The following is a 27,342-nucleotide window of genomic DNA, read 5'->3' as shown; positions in this document are numbered from 1 at the left end:
GTACAACACAGATAAGCTGAGCATTGTAGCTTACACACCAACACCTTCAACATAGAGCATTAGAGAAAGTCTCCATTCAAGGACACAACCTTTACTGGTGCCCAAGGCATGTGTGCCCTAACTGACAGCCATCTCTATAGTGTCTCATGAAGTCTTGATAACCATTTTTTCCTATAATTCTACCAATTAACAGTCACATGTTGATATACAACCCTAAGTGGTTTTACAGAAATCGAAAACCATGGCTACTTTCTACTCGAAACAGTACCACATCTCCAATGTAGTGTCAGCGCTTAATAGCTTCACTGTGCAGATGTATGGCGCTGTTTTATGGAAGGACAATTCTGCACAACACTTTTAATGGCAAAATCCATTCACTTTTTTAAATATTCAACACTCCTTGAGCCCAGCTGCCATGTTTTCTGATAGGAAGTACCTGCTTTCAATGCTTTAAAGTGAATGGCGCTCAGCTGCAGTACCAGGCAGTGCCAGACGTACGGGCCAGCTGCTATGTCCTTGGCAATAGATTCAGGTCTTGGGCACAAGACTTTCACTAATCACACAATGATGACCTATTCTTAAAGGGGATGTGACATAAAAGTCTTCCAGGATGGGATCTGCACCTGTGTCAAGAACAATACTCCTTTAACCATTATTCCATTGGATAAGGTGGTGGCCACCCTATCTAGTTGGAGAAAGAATGGAGAATAAGCCATTCATGTCTTCTACTCCAGTCACATCTACACTTGAGCTCTTAACCTTGACTAACCACAATCTAATATTACTATTGCAGAGTTTTCGAGGAAATATCCATTGCTGGATTAACCTTTAAAGGGGTTGGCCAGTCTCGCACACTGATGGCATATCGCTAGCATACGCCACCAATGTCAGATAGGTGCGAGTCTCAACTCTGGGACCTGCATCTATCTCTAGAATGTCAGAGTACACTGTGCATGTGTGGCATGCTCTCCAATCACTTCTATGGGACTTCCGAAAAGAAAGAGAATGGATAGTGCACTGTGCAAGTGCAGCCACCTCTCCACTTCTATGGGAGTTCCGGAAATAGCTCTGCAATTTTCGGCACTCCCATACAAGCTAAGGGAGGTTGGATAGCAGATTGTGGTTGGTCCAAGTTAAGAGCTCAAGTGTGGAGGTGACTGGGGTAGAATACAAAATGAAACAAGAAGTGAATGGAAGGTCATAGTCCCTCCATATTATATATAGACTATATCTAACATGCAACATGCAGATTCTTACTTCTTCTTCTCATCGAGCACCTCGGCACCATCATCATCCATCCGAGTGTGAAGCTCGTGAATGATTTTGTTCAGTGTCCCGTAGAATTCCTTGTTGTCCTCCCGGATTCCTTTGTTATGCTCTGAGATGACCTGTTGGTACCCCATGTCTTGGGCGTCGGCATTCACTGTATACTTCAGGCTCTGCAGGACCCGGTTGTGGTCCTGCAGTAGGTCCTGGAGATACTTCAGGTTCTCCTTCACGCTTGGAGGGTTGTCCTTCCTGGCGCACGATTCCTGGCGCGGGGTCACAAAGGTCAGCTGACACTTGTTTGTGTCCTGTGGGTGATATCGAGGCTCTTTGGGTTGGTCTTGAGGATTGTCAAGGATGTAACCGGACCCCAAATCGGCCAGGATGTCATCTCCGCTTTGGCCTGAGCTGAATGATATAGCGACCCATAGGCTCAGAGTCAGACGTAGGGCAAGGAGCTGCCTCATTGTACCCTGGAGATCACACAGAGATGTCAATGTTAATGCTGCGCCGATGGAGTAGACTTTAGTGCATACGCTGACATGTTAAAGGCATTGCCAAAAGTTCAGATAATAAAAGTTCCATTCCTCACCATTTTGAAGATCTCTGCTTGCTGTCAATTAATACAAAACATTCAAAATGACATCTGAGAGCGGAAAACGCTTTTGGAACACATCCTTCCCACACAGCTATATCCAGTAGGGGGATTCCTGTATGAGTGGAAGACAGGAGCAACACAAAACTTTCCCCTGTCCTGAACGTTTGAAAAACGTATCAGTTCAGGAAAAACGTATCAACGTGGAATCCAGGCAACGTGGCTCACAGAAGACTATCTAGACTGGATACAATTGTAACAAAATGCTCAGCTGTGACAAAAATTAGGATACTTTCACTTATGCGATTTTGCTGTCCGGTTTTTACGATCCGGCATGGGACCTTAAAACCAAAGCCAAACGCATCCGTTATTATAATAAAACTGTCTGCATCCGTTCAGAACTGATCCGGTTGTATTATATTGAAAATGAAAAAACCCGATCCGGCACTAAATCCATTGTAAGTCAATGGCCGCCGGATCCGGGGTTTTTTGTGTCCAAAAAAGACGGATCTAGCACCATTGACTTAGGGCTCATGCACACGACTGTTGTTGTTTTGCGTTTTTTTTCCTCTGATTTTAGTCCTCTTCCGTTCCGTTATTCCACAAAACATATCCGTATGGTTTCCATACGCGATCTGTTTTTTGCGGATTGGAAACGGAAACAGTAACTTATTACCGTAATCACCAAACACATGAGCAATATGGGCTTGGCATAGCATTTCTACAGTATGGATCAGCAAAATACAGATGTGTTCCGTGTGCGTTAAATATTTTTTGCTGACCCATTGACTTGAATGGGGCCTCAGATTTGCGGACAATAATAGGACACGCACTACTTTTTTGCGGAACGGAAATACAGAAACGGAATGCACACGGAGTACCTTCGGGTGTTTTTGCTGACCCATTGAAGTGAATGGTTCCGCATATGGTCCGCGCAAAAAAACGGAAGGAAGCGGAAATAAAATACGTTCGTGTGCACGAGCCCTTACATGGGTTTTGGTGCCGGATCCGGAATGTTCATTTTCCCATGCCGCAGACAAAAAAAACGCTGCTTACATCTATTTTGTGTCTGGCATGGGAACTCTACAAAACGGAACCACATTTTGGCGCACTCCGTTCTGGTTTGTTCAGTTTCTTCCCCATTGACAATGAATGGGAACAAGACTGAAGCGTTGTGCTGCGGTTTTTAGACCCTGTGCCGGATCTTAGAACCAGACAGCGCAACGCGGGTGTGAAAGTAGCCTTAGGTATCTGCAGGTTTTCAGCCTCTGGATTCAAATAAGATGGTTCCTATTCACTGATGGCAAGCAGAGATATTGAAGCAGAGATAGGTTCCTATTCACTGATGGCAAGCAGAGATATTGAAAATGGTGAGAAAAATGTATATCTGCTGATTATAAATGGTTCAGAGGGGATGGCCCATCTGAGACAGTGGTGGCATATTGCTAGGATGTTTGTGGGTCCTACCTCTGGGGCACCACACATGTACCGGGCGCTCTCCATTCACTGCTGAAGCGTGCTTGGCTATTTTCGGAAGTCCCATAGAGCTGAATGGAGAGCGCACTGCGCAAGCCCCGCCACCTCCATTCATCACTATGGGAGTACTGAAAATAGCCAAGTGCTGGTTCAGCTATTTTCGGTATTCCCACGAAAGTCAATGGAGGGTTGCTGCGCTTGCGCTGCGCGCTCTCCTTCACCTTGGAGGCCACGTTCTGGAGATAGCTGCTGGTTCCACCTCTGGGACCCGCTGCAATCTGACACCGATGGCATATCCTAGTTAAGTCTGAGATGGGGCATCCCTTTAAGCTTTATTTGCAGAAGTCTGATGAAGTATTGGGGGACGGTCAGATGGCCGACTGCTTGCGGTGACCGCTACAAGATCACATGGCCATTGACCTCTGCATGTTTGGGTGCGGGTGGACACCACAACCTCTGTCCTTGAGGAATCTGTCCTGACATCTCCTAATATAACAGGTAGGACGGGTCTATGGCAGCGGTGACACCAGCACAATGTGATGCTGTTTCTGCGGGTGCACGCCCCTCCCCCCACAATGATATACGTCATACAGGGTCTTGTGATGATCTGGCGTCTTATATATTCCTTGGCGTCCAGGTGCACGCACCTCAGGATGCAGGTGTATTTATAGAGATTGGTCTCAGGGAGAAGAAATCCTCCGCTCATCCATTACCGGAATATAAATACTGTCATAACGAAGAGCCAAGACGGTAATTAACGAGGTGCAAATCAATATGGCGTCACTGGCGGGATGTGATGACCTTAGAGGAGGACATGAGGAGTCTTCAGGGAGGTGTTGGGACCGAGCCGCGTCTTCCTCTCACAGAGCATCATTTATTCCGCCAGAAAGGTGTTTGTCTAAGAACATCTGCTGCTCCGGACAGCTGAGCCCTCACTACATCACCAGCAGAAGTGCACAGCTCAGCAGCTACAGATGCAGCAGAGCCCAGTGTGTCACTTAACTCTTACATCATTTATTACCCAGGCTTAACTGAGTACTGATAATGTAGTAGATGTCACCTGCAGTCCTATGTAACACAGTGATAGCTCTCTGAGTACAGATAGTGTAGTAGATGTCACCTGCAGTCCTATGTAACACCACAGATAACATAGTGATAACTCTCTGAGTACAGATAATGTAGTAGATGTTACCTGCAGTCCTATGTAACACCACAGATAACAGTTATAGCTCTCTGAGTACAGATAATGTAGTAGATGTCACCTGCAGTCCTATGTAACACCACAGATAACAGTTATAGCTCTCTGAGTACAGATAGTGTAGTAGATGTTACCTGCAGTCCTATGTAACACCACAGATAACACAGTGATAACTCTCTGAGTACAGATAATGTAGTAGATGTCACCTGCAGTCCTATGTAACACCACAGATAACAGTTATAGCTCTCTGAGTACAGATAATGTAGTAGATGTCACCTGCAGTCCTATGTAACACCACTGATAACACAGTGATAACTCTCTGAGTACAGATAATGTAGTAGATGTCACCTGCAGTCCTATGTAACACCACAGATAACAGTTATAGCTCTCTGAGTACAGATAATGTAGTAGATGTCACCTGCAGTCCTATGTAACACCACAGATAACAGTTATAGCTCTCTAAGTACAGATAATGTAGTAGATGTCACCTGCAGTCCTATGTAACACCACAGATAACAGTTATAGCTCTCTGAGTACAGATAGTGTAGTAGATGTCACCTGCAGTCCTATGTAACACAGTGATAATTCTCTGAGTACTGATAATGTAGTAGATGTCACCTGCAGTCCTATGTAACACAGTGATAGCTCTCTGAGTACAGATAGTGTAGTAGATGTCACCTGCAGTCCTATGTAACACCACAGATAACACAGTGATAACTCTTTGAGTACAGATAATGTAGTAGATGTCACCTGCAGTCCTATGTAACACCACAGATAACACAGTGATAACTCTCTGAGTACAGATAATGTAGTAGATGTCACCTGCAGTCCTATGTAACACCACAGATAACACAGTGATAACTCTCTGAGTACAGATAATGTAGTAGATGTCACCTGCAGTCCTATGTAACACAGTGATAGCTCTCTGAGTACAGATAATGTAGTAGATGTCACCTGCAGTCCTATGTAACACTACAGATAACACAGTGATAACTCTCTGAGTACAGATAATGTAGTAGATGTCACCTGCAGTCCTATGTAACACCACAGATAACAGTTATAGCTCTCTGAGTACAGATAGTGTAGTAGATGTTACCTGCAGTCCTATGTAACACCACAGATAACACAGTGATAACTCTCTGAGTACAGATAATGTAGTAGATGTCACCTGCAGTCCTATGTAACACCACAGATAACAGTTATAGCTCTCTGAGTACAGATAGTGTAGTAGATGTTACCTGCAGTCCTATGTAACACCACAGATAACACAGTGATAACTCTCTGAGTACAGATAATGTAGTAGATGTCACCTGCAGTCCTATGTAACACCACAGATAACAGTTATAGCTCTCTGAGTACAGATAATGTAGTAGATGTCACCTGCAGTCCTATGTAACACCACAGATAACAGTTATAGCTCTCTGAGTACAGATAATGTAGTAGATGTCACCTGCAGTCCTATGTAACACCACAGATAACAGTTATAGCTCTCTGAGTACAGATAATGTAGTAGATGTCACCTGCAGTCCTATGTAACACCACTGATAACACAGTGATAACTCTCTGAGTACAGATAATGTAGTAGATGTCACCTGCAGTCCTATGTAACACCACAGATAACAGTTATAGCTCTCTGAGTACAGATAATGTAGTAGATGTCACCTGCAGTCCTATGTAACACCACAGATAACAGTTATAGCTCTCTAAGTACAGATAATGTAGTAGATGTCACCTGCAGTCCTATGTAACACCACAGATAACAGTTATAGCTCTCTGAGTACAGATAGTGTAGTAGATGTCACCTGCAGTCCTATGTAACACAGTGATAATTCTCTGAGTACTGATAATGTAGTAGATGTCACCTGCAGTCCTATGTAACACAGTGATAGCTCTCTGAGTACAGATAGTGTAGTAGATGTCACCTGCAGTCCTATGTAACACCACAGATAACACAGTGATAACTCTTTGAGTACAGATAATGTAGTAGATGTCACCTGCAGTCCTATGTAACACCACAGATAACACAGTGATAACTCTCTGAGTACAGATAATGTAGTAGATGTCACCTGCAGTCCTATGTAACACCACAGATAACACAGTGATAACTCTCTGAGTACAGATAATGTAGTAGATGTCACCTGCAGTCCTATGTAACACAGTGATAGCTCTCTGAGTACAGATAATGTAGTAGATGTCACCTGCAGTCCTATGTAACACTACAGATAACACAGTGATAACTCTCTGAGTACAGATAATGTAGTAGATGTCACCTGCAGTCCTATGTAACACCACAGATAACACAGTGATAGCTCTCTGAGTACAGATAATGTAGTAAATGTCACCTGCAGTCCTATGTAACACCCCAGATAACAGTTATAGCTCTCTGAGTACAGATAATGTAGTAGATGTCACCTGCAGTCCTATGTAACACCACAGATAACAGTTATAGCTCTCTGAGTACAGATAGTGTAGTAGATGTTACCTGCAGTCCTATGTAACACCACAGATAACACAGTGATAACTCTCTGAGTACAGATAATGTAGTAGATGTCACCTGCAGTCCTATGTAACACCACAGATAACAGTTATAGCTCTCTGAGTACAGATAATGTAGTAGATGTCACCTGCAGTCCTATGTAACACCACAGATAACAGTTATAGCTCTCTGAGTACAGATAATGTAGTAGATGTCACCTGCAGTCCTATGTAACACCACAGATAACAGTTATAGCTCTCTGAGTACAGATAATGTAGTAGATGTCACCTGCAGTCCTATGTAACACCACTGATAACACAGTGATAGATCTCTGAGTACGGATAATGTAGTAGATGTCACTTGCAGTCCTATGTAACACCACAGATAACACAGTGATAACTCTCTGAGTACGGATAATGTAGTAGATGTCACTTGCAGTCCTATGTAACACCACAGATAACACGGTGATAATTCTCTGAGTACAGATAATGTAGTAGATGTCACCTGCAGTCCTATGTAACACCACAGATCCCACAGTGATAATTCTCTGAGTACAGATAATGTAGTAGCTATTACCTGCAGTCCTATGTAACAGCACACATAAGAAATCATTAGTATAAACTCAGATTTGGAGCATAGATGAAAGCTATGTTGAAACTATGTCTTCCTGCTGCCACCACCAGAGGGCAATCTTTATACAACCACTATTCAGGTGAACAGGTGCCATGTCCATCTGTATACAGATCGCCACCTAGCGGTGGAAGCAGGCAGCTGCGATTTATCGGGGAATAGAGCCTCATCCTTATCAGGTACATGAGGAGGTGGCTTCATGTCATTGATGCTGTTGGTTTCTTGACAAAATAAACATTTGATGACAAAATCACTTTGAGAATTTCCGATCAGCTACGTAAGTAATAAGGAAAAATGGAGAATTGACGATAGATGTGATGAGAAGTGAGGACGACGATTACATTCAGATCAGGAAGAGGTCTTCATTGTGCAGAGCAGCAGCCGCGCTCTAGACTCCCCGGGAGGATACAGAACACGCCGCTCCATCACTTAATGGATCACTTACCCAAACGTCTTCTGAGCAATCAGCTCCGCTGACATTTCTTCTGCAGAGCTGACATTTATTACAGCGTGGAGACACCAGACGTTACCGTACCCTGCGTGCCCATGAAAGGGGGGGGGGACTATTATATTATATCCTGGACTACTGGACTCTCTGGATGATAAGACGTGGAGATCAGGCCAAATGCTGCACCATGGTGATAGGTTCTAGAACAGAATAGCGCTCTTCCCTTATTTCACTTGACGTGGCTGAGGTATCGCAACAGAACCGCACGTAACTGCCGCGCAAAACAATACACTTAGGGTTAATCTCAAGGATACTGCGCACTCATCTACCTCGCATATTGTGTGGTCCTCCCTTTTAGAAAGGTACCCACAGTAATACAGTGACTCCTGTTTACCTGACGGATGAAGTCCTTCTCTGTCCGGGCGTATCTCTTTCTGCCAATGGTTCGGGACTCACACTTTCGCGGACCAGGTATTTAGAGTTAACAGCCCCCCCCCCCCCCCCCCGGCCGGGGGCGTGGTGCTGTGCAAATAATTTTTTCATTATTTCCACATAATACACATCAATGAGATTCTCCAATGACATTTGCGTAATAATAGCATCAGAAAATTATTTCTTTTACCGTCTTTACAGGTTTTTTTGGGGTCTTTTTGCTGTCTTACTTATTCCTTTTGCAGTATTTCAGGTCCATGGCACCCGCAACAAAAATAGAAGATGTCCTATTCTTGTCCATATTACAGACAAGGATGAGACTGTTCTATAATGGGCCAGATGATCCGTTCTGTAAAATGCGAAAGGCACATGGGCGGCATCCGTGTTTTGTGGATCTGCAATTTGCGGACTGCAAAAACAGCTCTGGCTGTGTGCAAGAGCCCTTAGTCACTCTTTTTGACGTTGTAGTTGGCCTTTTCCTTATGTAGACGCTCTTTTTGCTGTTTTGGACATTATATTTGCTCTTTTTTCGCTTATAGTCACTCTTTTTGCTGTTATACTTACTCTGTTTTATATGTAGATGCTCTTTTTGCTATTTTGGACATTATATTTGCTATTTTTTCTCTTTTAGTCACTTTTTTGCTGTTATACTTAGGCCTCCTGCACACGACCGTTGTGTGCACCCGTGGCCGTTGTGCCGTTTTCCATTTTTTTTCGCAGACCCATTGACTTTCAATGGGTCCGTGGAAAAATCGGAAAATGCACCGTTTTGCAGCCGCATCCGTGATCAGTGTTTCCTGGCCATGAAAAAAATATGACCTGTCCTATTTTTTTCACGGCCAACGGTTCACGGACCCATTCAAGTCAATGGGTCCGTGAAAGAACACGGATGCACACAAGAATGGCATCCGTGTCCGTGATCCGTGGCCGTAGGTTAGTTTTTATACAGACGGATCCGAAGATCCGTCTGCATAAAAGCTTTTTCAAAGCTGAGTTTTCACTTCGTGAAAACTCAGAACCGACAGTATATTCTAACACAGAAGCGTTCCCATGGTGATGGGGACGCTTCTATTGTGTACAAGACTGCCCCCTGCTGCCTGGCAGCACCCGATCTCTTACAGGGGGCCGTGATCAGCACAATTAACCCCTTCAGGTGCGGCACCTGAAGGGGTTAATTGTGCTGATCACGGCCCCCTGTAAGAGATCAGGGCTGCCAGGCAGCAGGGGGCAGACCCTCCCCCCCTCCCCAGTTTGAATATCATTGGTGGCCAGTGCGGCCCCCCCCCCCTCTATTGTAATAATAGGTTGGTGGCCAGTGCGGCCCCCCCCCCCTCCCTCTATTGTAATAATTTGTTGGTGGCACAGTGTGCGCCCCCCCCCCCCCTTCCTCCCTCTATTGTAATAATTCGTTGGTGGCACAGTGTGCGCCCCCCCCTCCTCCCTCCCTCTATTGTAATAATTCGTTGGTGGCACAGTGTGCGCCCCCCATCGGCCCCCCTCCCTCTATAGCATTAACAACATTGGTGGCCTCCCATCTCCCCCCCCCCCCATCATTGGTGGCAGCGGAGTTCCGATCGGAGTCCCAGTTTAATCGGGCTCCGATCGGTAACCATGGCAACCAGGACGCTACTACAGTCCTGGTTGCCATGGTTACTTAGCAATAGTACAATAGTAGAAGATTCATACTTACCGGCTGCTGCGATGTTCGTGTCCGGCCGGGAGCTCCACCTACTGTTAAGTGACAGGTCTGTGCGGCGCATTGCTAAATGAACTGTCACTTACCAGTAGGAGGAGCTCCCGGCCGGACACAGACATCGCAGCTCCCAGGTAACTATGAATCTTTTACTATTGTACTATTGCTAGTAGCCCGCTGCCACCAATGATCGGGGGGGGGGGGGGGGGGTAGATGGGAGGCCGCACACTGGCCACCAATGTTGTTAATGCTATAGAGGGAGGGGGGGCCAATGGGGGGCGCACACTGTGCCACCAACGATTTATTACAATAGAGGGAGGAAGGGGGGGGGGGGGGCGCACACTGTGCCACAACGAATTATTACAATAGAGGGAGGAAGGGGGGGGGGCGCACACTGTGCCACCAACGATTTATTACAATAGAGGGAGGAAGGGGGGGGGGCGCACACTGTGCCACCAACGAATTATTACAATAGAGGGAGGAAGGGGGGGGGGCCGCACTGGCCACCAATGATATTCAAACTGGGGAGGGGGGGGGGGCTGCCCCCTGCTGCCTGGCAGCCCTGATCTCTTACAGGGGGATATGATAGTACAATTAACCCCTTCAGGTGCGGCACCTGAGGGGTTAATTGTGCTGATCACGGCCCCCTGTAAGAGATCGGATGCTGCTAGGCAGCAGGGGGCAGTCATGTACACAGTTTGTAGTATATTCTAACTAGAAGCGTCCCCATCACCATGGGAACGCCTCTGTGTTAAAATATACTGTCGGAAATGAGGTTTCACGATGTAACTCATATCCGACAGTATATTCTAACATAGAGGCGTTCCCATGGTGATGGGGACGCTTCAAGTTAAAATATACCATCGGATTGGAGAAAACTCCGATCCGATGGTATAAAAGGGACTCCAGACTTTACATTGAAAGTCAATGGGGGACGGATCCATTTGAAATGGCACCATATTGTGTCAACGTCAAACGGATCCGTCCCCATTGACTTGCATTGTAATTCAGGACGGATCCGTTTGGCTCCGCACGGCCAGGCGGACACCAAAACGACTTTTTTTTCATGTCCGTGGATCATCCAAAAATCAAGGAAGACCCACGGACGAAAAAACGGTCACGGATCACGGGAATACGGAACCCCGTTTTGCGGACCGCAAAAAAATACGGTCGTGTGCATGAGGCCTTAGTCTGTTTTATATGTAGATGCTCTTTTTGCTATTTTGGACATTTTGTTTTGCTCTTTTTGCTGTTTTAAACATTATATTTGTTCTTTTTTCTCTTTTAGTCACTCTTTTTCCTGTTATACTTACTCTGTATTATATGTAGATGCTCTTTTTGCTGTTTTAATTGCTCTTTTTGCTGTTTTGGACATTATATTAGCTTCTTTTTTTTCAGTCACTCTTTTTGCTGTTATATTTAGTCTATTTTTATATGTAGATGCTCTTTTTGCTATTTTGGACATTTTGTTTTGCTCTTTTTGCTGTTTTGGAGATTATATTTGCTATTTTTTCTCTTTTAGTCACTCTTTTTGCTGTTATACTTAGTCTGTTTTATATGTAGACGCTCTTTTTGCTGTTTTAATTGCTATTTTTGATGTTTTGGACATCTTTTTTCTGTTTTGGACATTACATTTGCTCTTTTCTTCTCATTCAGTTGCTCTTTTTGCTGTTTCAGTCACTCTTTTTACAGCTCATTGAAAATAGTTGTCCCTAAAGCATGACAAGTTAAATTGGGAATGACTGACAGCGAACAGCTGCACGAAGGCTTCACGTGAAGGACGCTCAGCCCAGCCACGTAATGCATACTAATCGGCGGAGATTATCGTCTGCATTGTGAGCTTCATTTCTAATCAGCGGCCAAACTAATTGATGCCACTAGACAATGCTGTAAAGGTCTTGCAAAAACAAAGCTTTGGCCGTGAACACAGAGGAAGCAAAGCATTCTGGGAGAAACAACTGACAAAAATAAAATCTAACGAACTGGCGGTGTGATAGAATTAATTCATCCATCACGAGTCTCACAATCTAGAAGGAGAGTCAAGTTCAAACATTGAGTGCATGGAATTGCTTAGAAATCAGCACTTGGCACTTGCCGGAGTCGTCCCATGTGACAGTCCCATGTACGATAATAAATGTGTGCTCCTTGCCCGCCAGGGTCCGATGAGATCCAGGGGCCACGTGTGGAATGGCTTCCAATTTATTTCATTCTGATAACGTTGCTATTGTTGGGGTATTCTCCTGTGAATGTTCCTGCATCTACACTGGAGAGAAGCCAACCTCCATTACCTGGACCTATCCATTTCCCTGCTTAACATGCAAGAAACACTGTGAATACACACAAGAAATAATGGACCTGAACATATTCCAGAGGCATTCGCTGCTGCAGACTGGTCTCACCTGCCCCATCCATAGAGCCCAGCACTAAACACAGAGTAATAACAGAACTGCTATCTGATCAACAGGCAGATGCTTCATTAATGGATATGAGTAACTATAATAATCATTCAAAGGGAAACAGTATAGATATCAGGAGGGAAGGGATTCTCTAAATACCATTTCCTTTTTAGTCAATGACTTCTGCGTCAAACTTCAGGGTGCAGCACAATTTCATATGCTTGTTAATAAAAGTAATACAATACTGCCCTCTATGCACAAGAATATAACTACTATAATACTGCCTCCTATGCACAAGAATATAACTACTATAATACTACCTCCTATGTACAAGAATATAACTACTATAATACTACCTCCTATGTACAAGAATATAACTACTATAATACTACCTCCTATGTACAAGAATATAACTACTATAATACTGCTCCTATGTACAAGAATATAACTACTATAATACTGCTCCTATGTACAAGAATATAACTACTATAATACTGCCTCCTATGTACAAGAATATAACTACTATAATACTGCCTCCTATGTACAAGAATATAACTACTATAATACTGCTCCTATGTACAAGAATATAACTACTATAATACTGCTCCTATGTACAAGAATATAACTACTATAATACTGCTCCTAAGTACAAGAATATAACTACTATAATACTGCTCCTATGTACAAGAATATAACTACTATAATACTGCCTCCTATGTACAAGAATATAACTACTATAATACTGCTCCTATGTACAAGAATAGAACTACTATAATACTGCCCCTATGTACAATAATAGAACTACTATAATACTGCTCCTATGTACAAGAATATAACTACTATAATACTGCTCCTATGTACAAGAATATAACTACTATAATACTTCTCCTATGTACAATAATATAACTACTATAATACTGCCTCCTATGTACAAGAATATAACTACTATAATACTGCTCCTATGTACAAGAATATAACTACTATAATACTGCTCCTATGTACAAGAATATAACTACTATAATACTGCTCCTATGTACAAGAATATAACTACTATAATACTGCTCCTATGTACAAGAATATAACTACTATAATACTGCCCCTATGTACAAGAATATAACTACTATAATACTGCTCCTATGTACAAGAATATAACTACTATAATACTTCTCCTATGTACAATAATATAACTACTATAAGACTGCCTCCTATGTACAAGAATATAACTACTATAATACTGCTCCTATGTACAAGAATTTAACTACTATAATACTGCTCCTATGTACAAGAATATAACTACTATAATACTGCTCCTATGTACAAGAATATAACTACTATAATACTGCCTCCTATGTACAAGAATATAACTACTATAATACTGCTCCTATGTACAAGAATATAACTACTATAATACTGCTCCTATGTACAAGAGTATGACTACTATAATACTGCTCCTATGTACAAGAATATAACTACTATAATACTGCCTCCTATGTACAGGAATATAACTACTATAATACTGCCTCCTATGTACAAGAATATAACTACTATAATACTGCTCCTATGTACAAGAATATAACTACTATAACACTGCTCCTATGTACAAGAATATAACTACTATAATACTGCTCCTATGTACAAGAATATAACTACTATAATACTTCTCCTATGTACAAGAATATAACTACTATAATACTGCTCCTATGTACAAGAATATAACTACTATAATACTGCTCTTATGTACAAGAATATAACTACTATAATACTGCTCCTATGTACAAGAATATAACTACTATAATACTGCCTCTTATGTACAAGAATATAAGTACTATAATACTGCCTCCTATGTACAAGAATATAACTAATATAATACTGCCTCCTATGTACAAGAATATAACTACTATAATACTGCCTCCTATGTACAAGAATATAACTACTATAATACTGCCTCCTATGTACAAGAATATAACTATTATAATACTGCTCCTATGTACAAGAATATAACTACTATAATACTGCTCCTATGTACAAGAATATAACTACTATAATACCGCTCCTATGTATAAGAATATAACTACTATAATACTGCTCCTATGTACAAGAATATAACTACTATAATACTGCTCCTATGTACAAGAATATAACTACTATAATACTGCCCCTATGTACTAGAATATAACTACTATAATACTGCCTCCTATGTACAAGAATATAACTACTATAATACTGCTCCTATGTACAAGAATATAACTACTATAATACTGCTTCAATGTACAAGAATATAACTACAATAATACTGCTCCTATATACAAGAATATAACTGTTATAATACATGTGGTGTAAAAGCCTGTATCACTTCTTCCTCTGTTCTTTAGTATACACAGATCAGCGGTATTATATATTTGCAGGTCTTGTTCTGGGCAGTGTAATGATATCAGCATCCTGATAACTCGCCTCTGTAATGTATGCCGCTGTCATTTATGCTGATGTGCTGTACAACGTTATAATAATGGAGGCTCCAGAAGAGAGAAGTGATTTATTAAGTGACTCTCCTGCAGGACCCCTCAGGTCAGACACGCGGGGCCACATGCTGCTCCAGGCATGAGATGCACAATTATTATGTGATTTACACTGTTTGTCCAGATATTTATATATAAGTATGATAGCACACTATCCGATTAACAGGGCCATTCAGTGCTCAAATAATACTGCCATTCAGTCCTCAGCTAATACTGGCATACAGTACTCAAGTAATAATGTCATATAGTACTAAATTAGTACTGCCATAGAGTACTCAAGTAATACTTTCATACAGTATTTCTATAATAGTGTTGTGCAGTACTCCAATGATACTGCCTTAATAGGGTCAAATAATATTGCCATACAATTCTTAAATAATGCTGCCATTCAGTGCTCAATTAAAACTGTCCTACAGTACTCAATTAATACTGTCATATAGTACTTAAGTAATACTGTCATACGGTGTCTTACTTTCTTATATTGTTATCACCAAATAGATCCAAACAATTGTCCGAACCAAATGTCAGAGGAACATTTAATATGTATATACAGTATATCTCATCTAATACGAGTAAAGAACGTTCCTCAGGTCTACTCCTGACGAAGCATAGAACACGAAACGCGCGTTGAGGAACCCTGCCACTTGTACTGCAGCACTTTCGGCGTGCTTTTCTGATAATATTTGACAGCCTGCATTGCATTGTCACCCTTCTTAGGCTAGGTCTTCACGACGACATGTGTCGGTCGACAGACAGGGCACAACTACACTGCAACATCTATCGCGCGTCCTTTTGTCGCGCGACAATTTTTATAATGATAGTCTATGGTGTCGCACTGCGACATGCGACATGCTGCGACTGCAACGCGACAGTCCCAGAAAAATCCATATCAAGTCGCAGCATGTCGCAGTGCGACACCATAGACTATCATTTTAAAAATTGTCGCGCGACATTGGTGCGACAAAGTGTCGCGTGACAAATGTCGTCGTGCAGACCTAGCCTTATTCAGGTGAAGAGAGTACTGGGTCGCATTACTTTTTTACTTTGGTTTGAAGGTGCATATATTCTCCTCTTCCTAAGGCCTCTTTCACACGACCGTTTTTTTTTTCTGTTTTGCGGGCCGTTTTTTGCGTTCCGTATACGGTCCGTATACGGAACCATTCATTTCAATGGTTCCGCAAAAAAAACGGAATGTACTCCGTATGCATTCCGTTTCCGTTTTTCTGTTCCGTTAAAAGATAAAACATGTCCTATTATTGCCCGCAAATCACGTTCCGTGGCACCATTCAAGTCAATGGGTCCGCAAAAAAAACGGAACACATACGGAAATGCATCCGTATGTCTTCTGTATCCGTTCCGTTTTTTGCGGAGCCATCTATTGAAAATGTTATGCCCAGCCCATTTTTTTCTATGAAATTACTGTATACTGTATATGCCATACAGAAAAACGGAACGGAAACGGAAACACAACGGAAACAAAAAACGGAACAACGGATCCATTTAAAACGGACCGCAAAACACTGAAAAAGGGATACGGTCGTGTGAAAGAGGCCTTATAGCATTTGGACACATGTTTTGAATTTGCGGTATTCTAAAATGGTGGCGGCTATTATGGCGATTAGTGCACATTAGGATCAGGCACATTTTTAGTGGCTTGTCTGTATCCCCTACCACATACTGTAGTACTGAATTGTATGTTTGTATTATGAGACTTTAATAAATATTTATTGATTATTCCGGAACGTTATTTACTCGTATTAATTGGTTGAGGTCTTATATTATGCAACTATTAATATCATACAGTAGTCAAGTAGTACTGTCATACGGACCATACAGTATTCTAAAAATACTGTTGTACAGTACTCATAATACCGCCGTATAATACTGCCATAGTGTGATAAAATACAGTCATAAAATGCTGAAATAATTCTGCCATGTACTACTCAGCTAATGCTGACATATGGTACTGAAATAATACTGTTGTACAATACTCAAATAATACTATCACAATAGGTTCAAATAATACTACCATATTGTGTTGAAGTAATACTGCTATACTGTACTAAAGTAAAGTAATACTACCATGCAATACACAAATAATACTATAATGTGCTCAAATCCTACTCCCATACAGGGCTAAAATAATAAACACAGCACCATTATATGTCATACAGTACTCAAGCAATACTGTCATAATGTTGTCAAATAATACTGCTGCCATACAGCGCTCAAATGCTACTGCCATATAATGCTCAAATAATACTGACATTCAGTCCTGAACTGTCATACAGTTCTCAAATAATACTTTCATACGGTACTCAAATAATACTGTTGTGCAGCACTCAAATAATACTACCATAACAGACTCAAATAATACTACCATACTGTGCTCAAATACTTTCATACCGGGCTAAAAAAATTCTGCTATATAGTACTCAAGTAATACCATCATGCAGTGCTTAAATAATACTATAACGTGCTCAAATACTATTTCTAATACAGTACCCATGTTTATGTCATACAGTACCAAAATAATACTGCCATAACGTGGTCAAATAATCTTGCCATACAGTGCTCAAATACTACTGCCCTATAGTGCACAACTAATACTGCCATATTTTGCATATGTGATAGAACCAGAATAAAACTGACCATATAACAGTAACATCCACTTTGCTAACATAACCTGACCAACCCCCACAGTAATCCTCATATAACAGTATCACAGCGCAGATTTACCTGAACCAGGTGCTACGGTAAGTGGCGTCTGCTCTTGTGTGTAACATACGGTGCCCATAGAACAGTATAACCTGTATTGCATGCATGTGGGAACTGGCCATATCAATGGCTAATCTAAAAATACCAGTACCTGCCCATACCGCCATATAGTGGCATTCATATAATATTATCCATATCAGTCCCCGTCTGAAAGTACCAGTCGTAGTGGCAGATAGTACTGCCAACTTTGGTCGCACAAGCCATTTTGCCGTAAAAATAGTCTTAGGCACAGGGAACCTATAGAAGTACCATTTATAGTGCCTATAAAATAGTACCGTATGTAGTGCTCACATAAGGGCCAGCCATAGAAACCACAGTTCTTCTAGCTACGCCCATAAATTACTGTATTGCCAGCCAAAATGCCCTGCTCTAGCACTGACTCTGTCCCGAGAACCAGATGGCGCCTCTTGCGTGTATTTTGACTGCATTGCACATGGAAAAAGTTTGTGGCAGTGTGCAGAGCAGAAATCAAACAGCAGCAGCCAGCACTAGGGCCTGGAGAGGTAAGCAAACCACTGGCCCACATATCAAAGCAATTTTTTTTCCAAAAACAGCGCCACACCAGTCCAAGGGTCATATGTGGTATTGCAACTTATCCCCTTTCACTTTAATGGAGCCTAGCTGCAATACCTGACACAACCCATGGGCAGGTATACTGTGGCGCTGCTTCTGCAAGAAACCAGCCATTTTTTTTCTAATCCTCGGCAAACCCTTTCACTATCCTAGACCACCAGGGATGCAGAAATTAAAGGAGTTGTCTTGTCAAAGACATTGGTGGCAAACTGCTAAACTATTTCACCACCGAGCGGCAACCATAGTCTTAACCAGTGAAGGTCATCCTTGCTACTGCCTATAAAAAGACAAAAAGGAGTGGGGTTTTTGGAAATCCAACTTTTTGGATTATTATCTATTGATAGTTCTGAAAATTCTTACTATGGCGCTATAAAAAAAATTACTCATGGAGTCGTGGATCAAGGAGCCACAAAATTTGGGCACTAGACCACCAGGGCACTACAGAGTGAGTGCAGTGGATACTAATCATGACACTGGACCACAGGGGCCCCGAAAGTAACACATGGGGTCATCAATGTCTGGGTATTATGGCTCATTGCCAACTGGGTAATTCCTTCAAGAGTTTCTCTATGATTAAAAAAAAACAAAAACGTGGGTGCCGTCTTCCAGAAACAGCGCCACACCTGTCCTTGGGTTGTGTTTGGTATTGCAGTTTGTCTCCTTTGATATGAATAAAGCGCAGCTGCATGACTGCACACAACCTGTGGACAGGTGTGGCGCTGTTTTTGGAAGCCTGTGGATGGAGTGATGGAGCCATGACTGTGGACAGGTGTGGCGCTGTTTTTGGAAGCCTGGGGATGGAGCACCAGTTGTTGAAATGTGTGGTGCTGTTTTTGGAAGCCTGGGGATGGAGCGATGGAGCCACTGCTGTGGACAGGTGTGGCGCTGTTTTTGGAAGCCTGTGGATGGAGCCACAGCTGTGGACAGGTGTGGCAATGTATTTGGAAGTCTGTGGATGGAGCCACAGCTGTGGACAGATGTGGCGCTGTTTTTGGAAGCCTGTGGATGGAGCCACAGCTGTGGACAGGTGTGGCGCTGTTTTTGGAAGCCTGTGGATGGAGCCACAGCTGTGGACAGGTGTGGCGCTGTTTTTGGAAGCCTGTGGATGGAGCCACAGCTGTGGACAGATGTGGCGCTGTTTTTGGAAGCCTAGGGATGAAGCGATCTTACCGGTCGTCAACATTTCGTAACATACTTATGAGATCAGATTCCCATTAGCATGCGATGGCGGCACTAAAATAAGGCAATTACGTAAAAAGCTGAAATATTTCCTGCAGGGCGATTAAATGAATATTTCCAGTGATTAATTCGTCAGATCGATTCTGCAAGGTCAAGAAAATTCATAAAACGAGCATATTTACATATCCATCCGATGCCTCATGAGCCGTCATCATGACTTCAGGCACTAATTTATATCCTGCGTGTACCATTATAATTAACGCAACCGCGTGTGTGCGGCGTAGAGGAGCAGAACGTATTGGACAGGCTGTAACCCTGTGATGACTGGACTGATTTATTGGTTTCTAAAAGTTTTACTGTATTTTACAACAGGACATATACAGTCATGTGAAAAAATTAGGACACCCTTTGAAAGCATGTGGTTTTTTGTAACATTTTTAATAAATGGTTATTTCATCTCCGTTTCAACAATACAGAGAGATTAAAGTAATCCGACTAAACAAAGAAAACTGAAGAAAAGTCTTTTCAAGATCTTCTGTAAATGTCATTCTACAAAAATGCCTATTCTAACTGAGGAAAAAGATAGGACACCCTTGCCCCTAATAGCGAGTGTTACCTCCTTTGGCTGAAATAACTGCAGTGAGACGGTTCTTGTAGCCATCTACCAGTCTTCGACATCGGTCTGAGGAAATTTTACCCCACTCCTCAATGCAGAACTTTTTCAGCTGTGAGATGTTTGAGGGGTTGCTTGCACGTACAGCCCTTTTCAAGTCACCCCACAGCATCTCAATGGGATTCAAATCTGGACTTTGACTTGGCCATTCCAGGACTCTCCATTTCTTCTTTTTCAGCCAATCTTTGGTTGATTTACTAGTATGTTTTGGGTCATTGTCATGCTGCATGGTCCAGTTCCGCTTCAGCTTTAATTTTCTAACTGATGGTCTCACATGTTCTTCAAGCACCTTCTGATACACAGTAGAATTCATCGTGGATTCTATGATGGTGAGCTGACCAGGTCCTGCTGCAGCAAAGCAGCCCCAAACCATGACACTTCTACCTCCATGCTTCACAGTTGGTATGAGGTTCTTTTCTTGGAATGCTGTGTTTGGTTTACGCCAAACATGTCCTCTGCTGTTGTGTCCAAATAATTCAATTTTGGACTCATCTGTCCAAAGAACATTATTCCAGAAGTCCTGGTCTTTGTCAACTTTATCGCTGGCAAATGTCAGTCTGGCCTCGATGTTTCTCTTGGAAAGCAAAGGTTTCCTCCTTGCACACCTCCCATGCAAGTTAAACTTGTACAGTCTCTTTCTGATTGTAGAGGCATGTACTTCTACATCAACAGTAGCCAGAGCCTGCTGTAGTTCTCGAGATGACACTTTAGGGTTTTTGGATACCTCTTTTAGCATCTTGCGGTCTGCTCTTGGGGTGAACTTGCTGGGGCGACCAGTCCTGGGCATGTTGGCAGTTGTTTTGAAAGCCCTCCACTTGTAGACTATCTTCCGGACAGTGGAATGGCTGATTTCAAAATCTTTTGAGATCTTTTTAAATCCCTTCCCAGACTCATAGGCTGCTACAATCTTTTTTCTGAAGTCATCTGACAGCTCTTTTGCTCTCACCATGGTGCTCACTCTCACTTCAACAGTCAGGAGCACACCAAACTAAATGTCTGAGGTTTAAATAGGGCAAGCCTCATTCAACATGCAGAGTAACGATCTACTAATTATGTGCACCTGGTGTGATATACCTGTGTGAGATCTGAGCCAATTTAAGAGGGAATACATGTGAGGGTGTCCTATCTTTTTCCTCAGTTAGAATAGGCATTTTTGTAGAATGACATTTACAGAAGATCTTGAAAAGACTTTTCTTCAGTTTTCTTTGTTTAGTTGGATTACTTTAATCTCTCTGTATTGTTGAAACGGAGATGAAATAACCATTTATTAAAAATGTTACAAAAAACCACATGCTTTCAAAGGGTGTCCTAATTTTTTCACATGACTGTACAATATGTCTACACCGTTCAATCTACACTGCTCCGATAGTAGCGCCATCCACACTGCTCCGATAGTAGCACCATCCACACTGCCCCTTATAGAAGCGCCATCCACACTGCTCCGATAGTAGCGTCATCCACACTGCCCCTTATAGAAGCGCCATCCACACTGCTCCGATAGTAGCGCCATCCACACTGCTCCGATAGTAGCGCCATCCAAACTGCTCCGATAGTAGCGCCTTCCACACTTCTCCGATAGTAGCGTCATCCACACTGCTCCGATAGTAGCGCCATCCACACTGCTCCGATAGTAGCGCCATCCACACTGCTCCGATAGTAGCGCCATTCACACTGCTCCGATAGTAGCGCCATCCACACTGCTCCGATAGTAGCGCCGTCCACACTGCTCCGATAGTAGCGCATTCCACACTGCTCCGATAGTAGCGCCATTCACACTGCTCCGATAGTAGCGCCATCCACACTGCTCCGATAGTAGCGCCATCCACACTTCTCCGATAGTAGCGTCATCCACACTGCTCCGATAGTAGCGCCATCCAAACTTCTCCGATAGTAGCGCCATTTACACTGCTCCGATAGTAGCGCCATCCACACTGCCCCTTATAGTAGCGCCATCCACACTGCTCTGATAGTAGCGCCATCCACACTGCTCCGATAGTAGCGCCATCCACACTGTTCCAATAGTAGCGCCATCCACACTGTTCCAATAGTAGCGCCATCCACACTGCTCCGATAGTAGCGCTAGCCACACTGCTCCGATAGTAGCGTCATCAAAACTGCTCCGATAATAGCGCCATCCCCACTGCTCCGATAGTAGTGCCATCCACACTGCTCCGATAGTAGTGCCATCCACACTGCTCCGTTAGTAGCGCCATCCACACTGCTCCGATAGTAGCGCCATCCACACTGCTCCGATAGTAGTGCCATCCACACTGCTCCGATAGTAGCGCCATCCACACTGCTCCGATAGTAGCGCCATCCACACTGCTCCGATATTAGCGCCATTCACACTGCTCCGATAGTAGTGCCATCCACACTGCTCCGATAGTAGCGCCATCCACACTGCCCCTTATAGTAGCGCCATTCACACTGCTCCGATAGTAGCGCCATTCACACTGTTTCGATAGTTGCGCCATCCACACTGCTCCGATAGTAGCGCCGTCCACACTTCTCCGATAGTAGCGCCATTTACACTGCTCCGATAGTAGCGCCATCCACACTGCCCCTTATAGTAGCGCCATCCACACTGCTCCGATAGTAGCGCCATTCACACTGCTCCGATAGTAGCGCCATCCACACTGCTCCGATAGTAGCGCCGTCCACACTGCTCCGATAGTAGCGGCATCCACACTGCTCCGATAGTAGCGCCATCCACACTTCTCCGATAGTAGCGTCATCCACACTGCTCCGATAGTAGCGCCATCCAAACTTCTCCGATAGTAGTGCCATTTACACTGCTCCGATAGTAGCGCCATCCACACTGCCCCTTATAGTAGCGCCATCCACACTGCTCTGATAGTAACGCCGTCCACACTGCTCCGATAGTAGCGGCGTTCACACTGCTCCGATAGTAGCGCCATCCACACTTCTCCGATAGTAGCGTCATCCACACTGCTCCGATAGTAGCGCCATCCAAACTTCTCCGATAGTAGCGCCATTCACACTGCTCCGATAGTAGCGCCATCCACACTGCTCCGATAGTAGCGCCATTCACACTGCTCTGATAGTAACGCCGTCCACACTGCTCCGATAGTAGCGGCGTCCACACTGCTCCGATAGTAGCGCCATCCACACTTCTCCGATAGTAGCGTCATCCACACTGCTCCGATAGTAGCGCCATCCAAACTTCTCCGATAGTAGCGCCATTCACACTGCTCCGATAGTAGCGCCATCCACACTGCTCCGATAGTAGCGCCATTCACACTGCTCCGATAGTTGCGCCATCCACACTGCTCCGATAGTAGCGCCGTCCACACTTCTCCGATAGTAGCGCCATTTACACTGCTCCGATAGTAGCGCCATTCACACTGCCCCTTATAGTAGCGCCATCCACACTGCTCCGATAGTAGCGTCATCCACACTGCTCCGATAGTAGCGCCATTCACACTGCTCCGATAGTAGCGCCATCCACACTGCTCCGATAGTAGCGCCGTCCACACTGCTCCGATAGTAGCGCATTCCACACTGCTCCGATAGTAGCGCCATTCACACTGCTCCGATAGTAGCGCCATCCACACTGCTCCGATAGTAGCGCCATCCACACTGCCCCTTATAGTAGCGCCATCCACACTGCTCCGATAGTAGCGCCATCCACACTGCTCCGATAGTAGCGCCATTCACACTGCTCCGATAGTAGCGCCATCCACACTGCCCCTTATAGTAGCGCCATCCACACTGCTCCGATAGTAGCGCTAGCCACACTGCTCCGATAGTAGCGCTAGCCACACTGCTCCGATAGTAGCGTCATCCAAACTGCTCCGATAATAGCGCCATCCCCACTGCTCCGATAGTAGCGCCATCCACACTGCCCCTTATAGTAGCGCCATCCACACTGCTCCGATAGTAGCGCCATCCACACTGCTCCGATAGTAGTGCCATCCACACTGCTCCGATAGTAGCGCCATCCACACTGCTCCGATAGTAGCACCATCTACACTGCTCCGATAGTAGCGCCATTCACACTGCTCCGATAGTAGCGCCATCCACACTGCTCCGATAGTAGCGCCATCCACACTGCCCCTTATAGTAGCGCCATCCACACTGCTCCGATAGTAGCGCCATTCACACTGCTCCGATAGTATCGCCATCCATACTGCTCCGATAGTAGCGCCGTCCACACTTCTCCGATAGTAGCGCCATTTACACTGCTCCGATAGTAGCGCCATCCACACTGCCCCTTATAGTAACGCCATCCACACTGCTCCGATAGTAGCGCCATTCACACTGCTCCGATAGTAGCGCCATCCACACTGCTCCGATAGTAGCGCCGTCCACACTGCTCCGATAGTAGCGGCATCCACACTGCTCCGATAGTAGCGCCATCCACACTTCTCCGATAGTAGCGTCATCCACACTGCTCCGATAGTAGCGCCATCCAAACTTCTCCGATTGTAGCGCCATTTACACTGCTCCGATAGTAGCGCCATCCACACTGCCCCTTATAGTAGCGCCATCCACACTGCTCCGATAGTAGCGTCATCCACACTGCTCCAATAGTAGCGCCATCCACACTGTTCCAATAGTAGCGCCATCCACACTGCTCCGATAGTAGCGCATTCCACACTGCTCCGATAGTAGCGTCATCCAAACTGCTCCGATAATAGCGCCATCCCCACTGCTCCGATAGTAGCGCCATCCACACTGCCCCTTATAGTAGCGCCATCCACACTGCTCCGATAGTAGCGCCATCCACACTGCTCCGATAGTAGCGCCATCCACACTGCTCCGATAGTAGCGCCATCCACACTGTTCCTATAGTAACGCCATCCACACTGCTCCGATAGTAGCGCCATCCACACTGTTCCTATAGTAACGCCATCCACACTGTTCCGATAGTAGCGCCATCCACACTGCTCCGATGAAACGCCATCCACACTGCTCCGATAGTAGCGCCATCCACACTGCTCCGATAGTAGCGCCATCCACACTGCTCCGATAGTAGCGCCATCCACACTGCTCCGATAGTAGCGCCGTCCACACTGCTCCGATAGTAGCGGCATCCACACTGCTACGATAGTAGCGCCATCCACACTTCTCCGATAATAGCGTCATCCACACTGCTCCGATAGTAGCGCCATCCAAACTTCTCCGATAGTAGCGCCATTTACACTGCTCCGATAGTAGCGCCATCCACACTGCCCCTTATAGTAGCGCCATCCACACTGCTCCGATAGTAGCGTCATCCACACTGCTCCAATAGTAGCGCCATCCACACTGCTACGATAGTAGCGCCATCCACACTTCTCCGATAATAGCGTCATCCACACTGCTCCGATAGTAGCGCCATCCAAACTTCTCCGATAGTAGCGCCATTTACACTGCTCCGATAGTAGCGCCATCCACACTGCCCCTTATAGTAGCGCCATCCACACTGCTCCGATAGTAGCGCCATCCACACTGCTCCAATAGTAGCGCCATCCACACTGTTCCAATAGTAGCGCCATCCACACTGCTCCGATAGTAGCGCCATCCACACTGCCCCTTATAGTAGCGCCATCCACACTGCTCCGATAGTAGCGCCATTCACACTGCTCCGATAGTATCGCCATCCATACTGCTCCGATAGTAGCGCCGTCCACACTTCTCCGATAGTAGCGCCATTTACACTGCTCCGATAGTAGCGCCATCCACACTGCCCCTTATAGTAGCGCCATCCACACTGCTCCGATAGTAGCGCCATTCACACTGCTCCGATAGTAGCGCCATCCACACTGCTCCGATAGTAGCGCCGTCCACACTGCTCCAATAGTAGCGGCATCCACACTGCTCCGATAGTAGCGCCATCCACACTTCTCCGATAGTAGCGTCATCCACACTGCTCCGATAGTAGCGCCATCCAAACTTCTCCGATTGTAGCGCCATTTACACTGCTCCGATAGTAGCGCCATCCACACTGCCCCTTATAGTAGCGCCATCCACACTGCTCCGATAGTAGCGTCATCCACACTGCTCCGATAGTAGCGCATTCCACACTGCTCCGATAGTAGCGTCATCCAAACTGCTCCGATAATAGCGCCATCCCCACTGCTCCGATAGTAGCGCCATCCACACTGCCCCTTATAGTAGCGCCATCCACACTGCTCCGATAGTAGCGCCATCCACACTGCTCCGATAGTAGCGCCATCCACACTGCTCCGATAGTAGCGGCATCCACACTGCTACGATAGTAGCGCCATCCACACTGTTCCTATAGTAACGCCATCCACACTGTTCCGATAGTAGCGCCATCCACACTGCTCCGATAGTAGCGTCATCCACACTGCTCCAATAGTAGCGCCATCCACACTGTTCCAATAGTAGCGCCATCCACACTGCTCCGATAGTAGCGCATTCCACACTGCTCCGATAGTAGCGTCATCCAAACTGCTCCGATAATAGCGCCATCCCCACTGCTCCGATAGTAGCGCCATCCACACTGCCCCTTATAGTAGCGCCATCCACACTGCTCCGATAGTAGCGCCATCCACACTGCTCCGATAGTAGCGCCATCCACACTGCTCCGATAGTAGCGCCATCCACACTGTTCCTATAGTAACGCCATCCACACTGCTCCGATAGTAGCGCCATCCACACTGTTCCTATAGTAACGCCATCCACACTGTTCCGATAGTAGCGCCATCCACACTGCTCCGATGAAACGCCATCCACACTGCTCCGATAGTAGCGCCATCCACACTGCTCCGATAGTAGCGCCATCCACACTGCTCCGATAGTAGCGCCATCCACACTGCTCCGATAGTAGCGCCGTCCACACTGCTCCGATAGTAGCGGCATCCACACTGCTACGATAGTAGCGCCATCCACACTTCTCCGATAATAGCGTCATCCACACTGCTCCGATAGTAGCGCCATCCAAACTTCTCCGATAGTAGCGCCATTTACACTGCTCCGATAGTAGCGCCATCCACACTGCCCCTTATAGTAGCGCCATCCACACTGCTCCGATAGTAGCGTCA

At 44.8% G+C, this 27,342-nt stretch overlaps 1 protein-coding gene across 1 annotated transcript in view; it reads right to left on the bottom strand.

Annotated features, from left to right (window-relative positions):
• Positions 1 to 27,342, bottom strand: part of LOC120997152 — a 75,418-nt gene that overhangs the window by 14,006 nt on the left and 34,070 nt on the right. The window contains exon 2 of the mRNA XM_040427114.1: positions 1,258 to 1,739. Within this exon, the coding sequence (XP_040283048.1) occupies positions 1,258 to 1,733 (476 nt within the window). The 5' untranslated portion in view covers positions 1,734 to 1,739. The remainder of the gene's footprint in view (positions 1 to 1,257; positions 1,740 to 27,342) is intronic.

This window comes from Bufo bufo, chromosome 4, assembly GCF_905171765.1.
Source record: "Bufo bufo chromosome 4, aBufBuf1.1, whole genome shotgun sequence".
In the NCBI taxonomy this organism is placed as follows: Eukaryota; Metazoa; Chordata; class Amphibia; order Anura; family Bufonidae; genus Bufo; species Bufo bufo.
The sequence above is the reverse complement of the archived record's forward strand: the minus strand, read 5'-3'. Positions and strand labels throughout refer to the sequence as shown.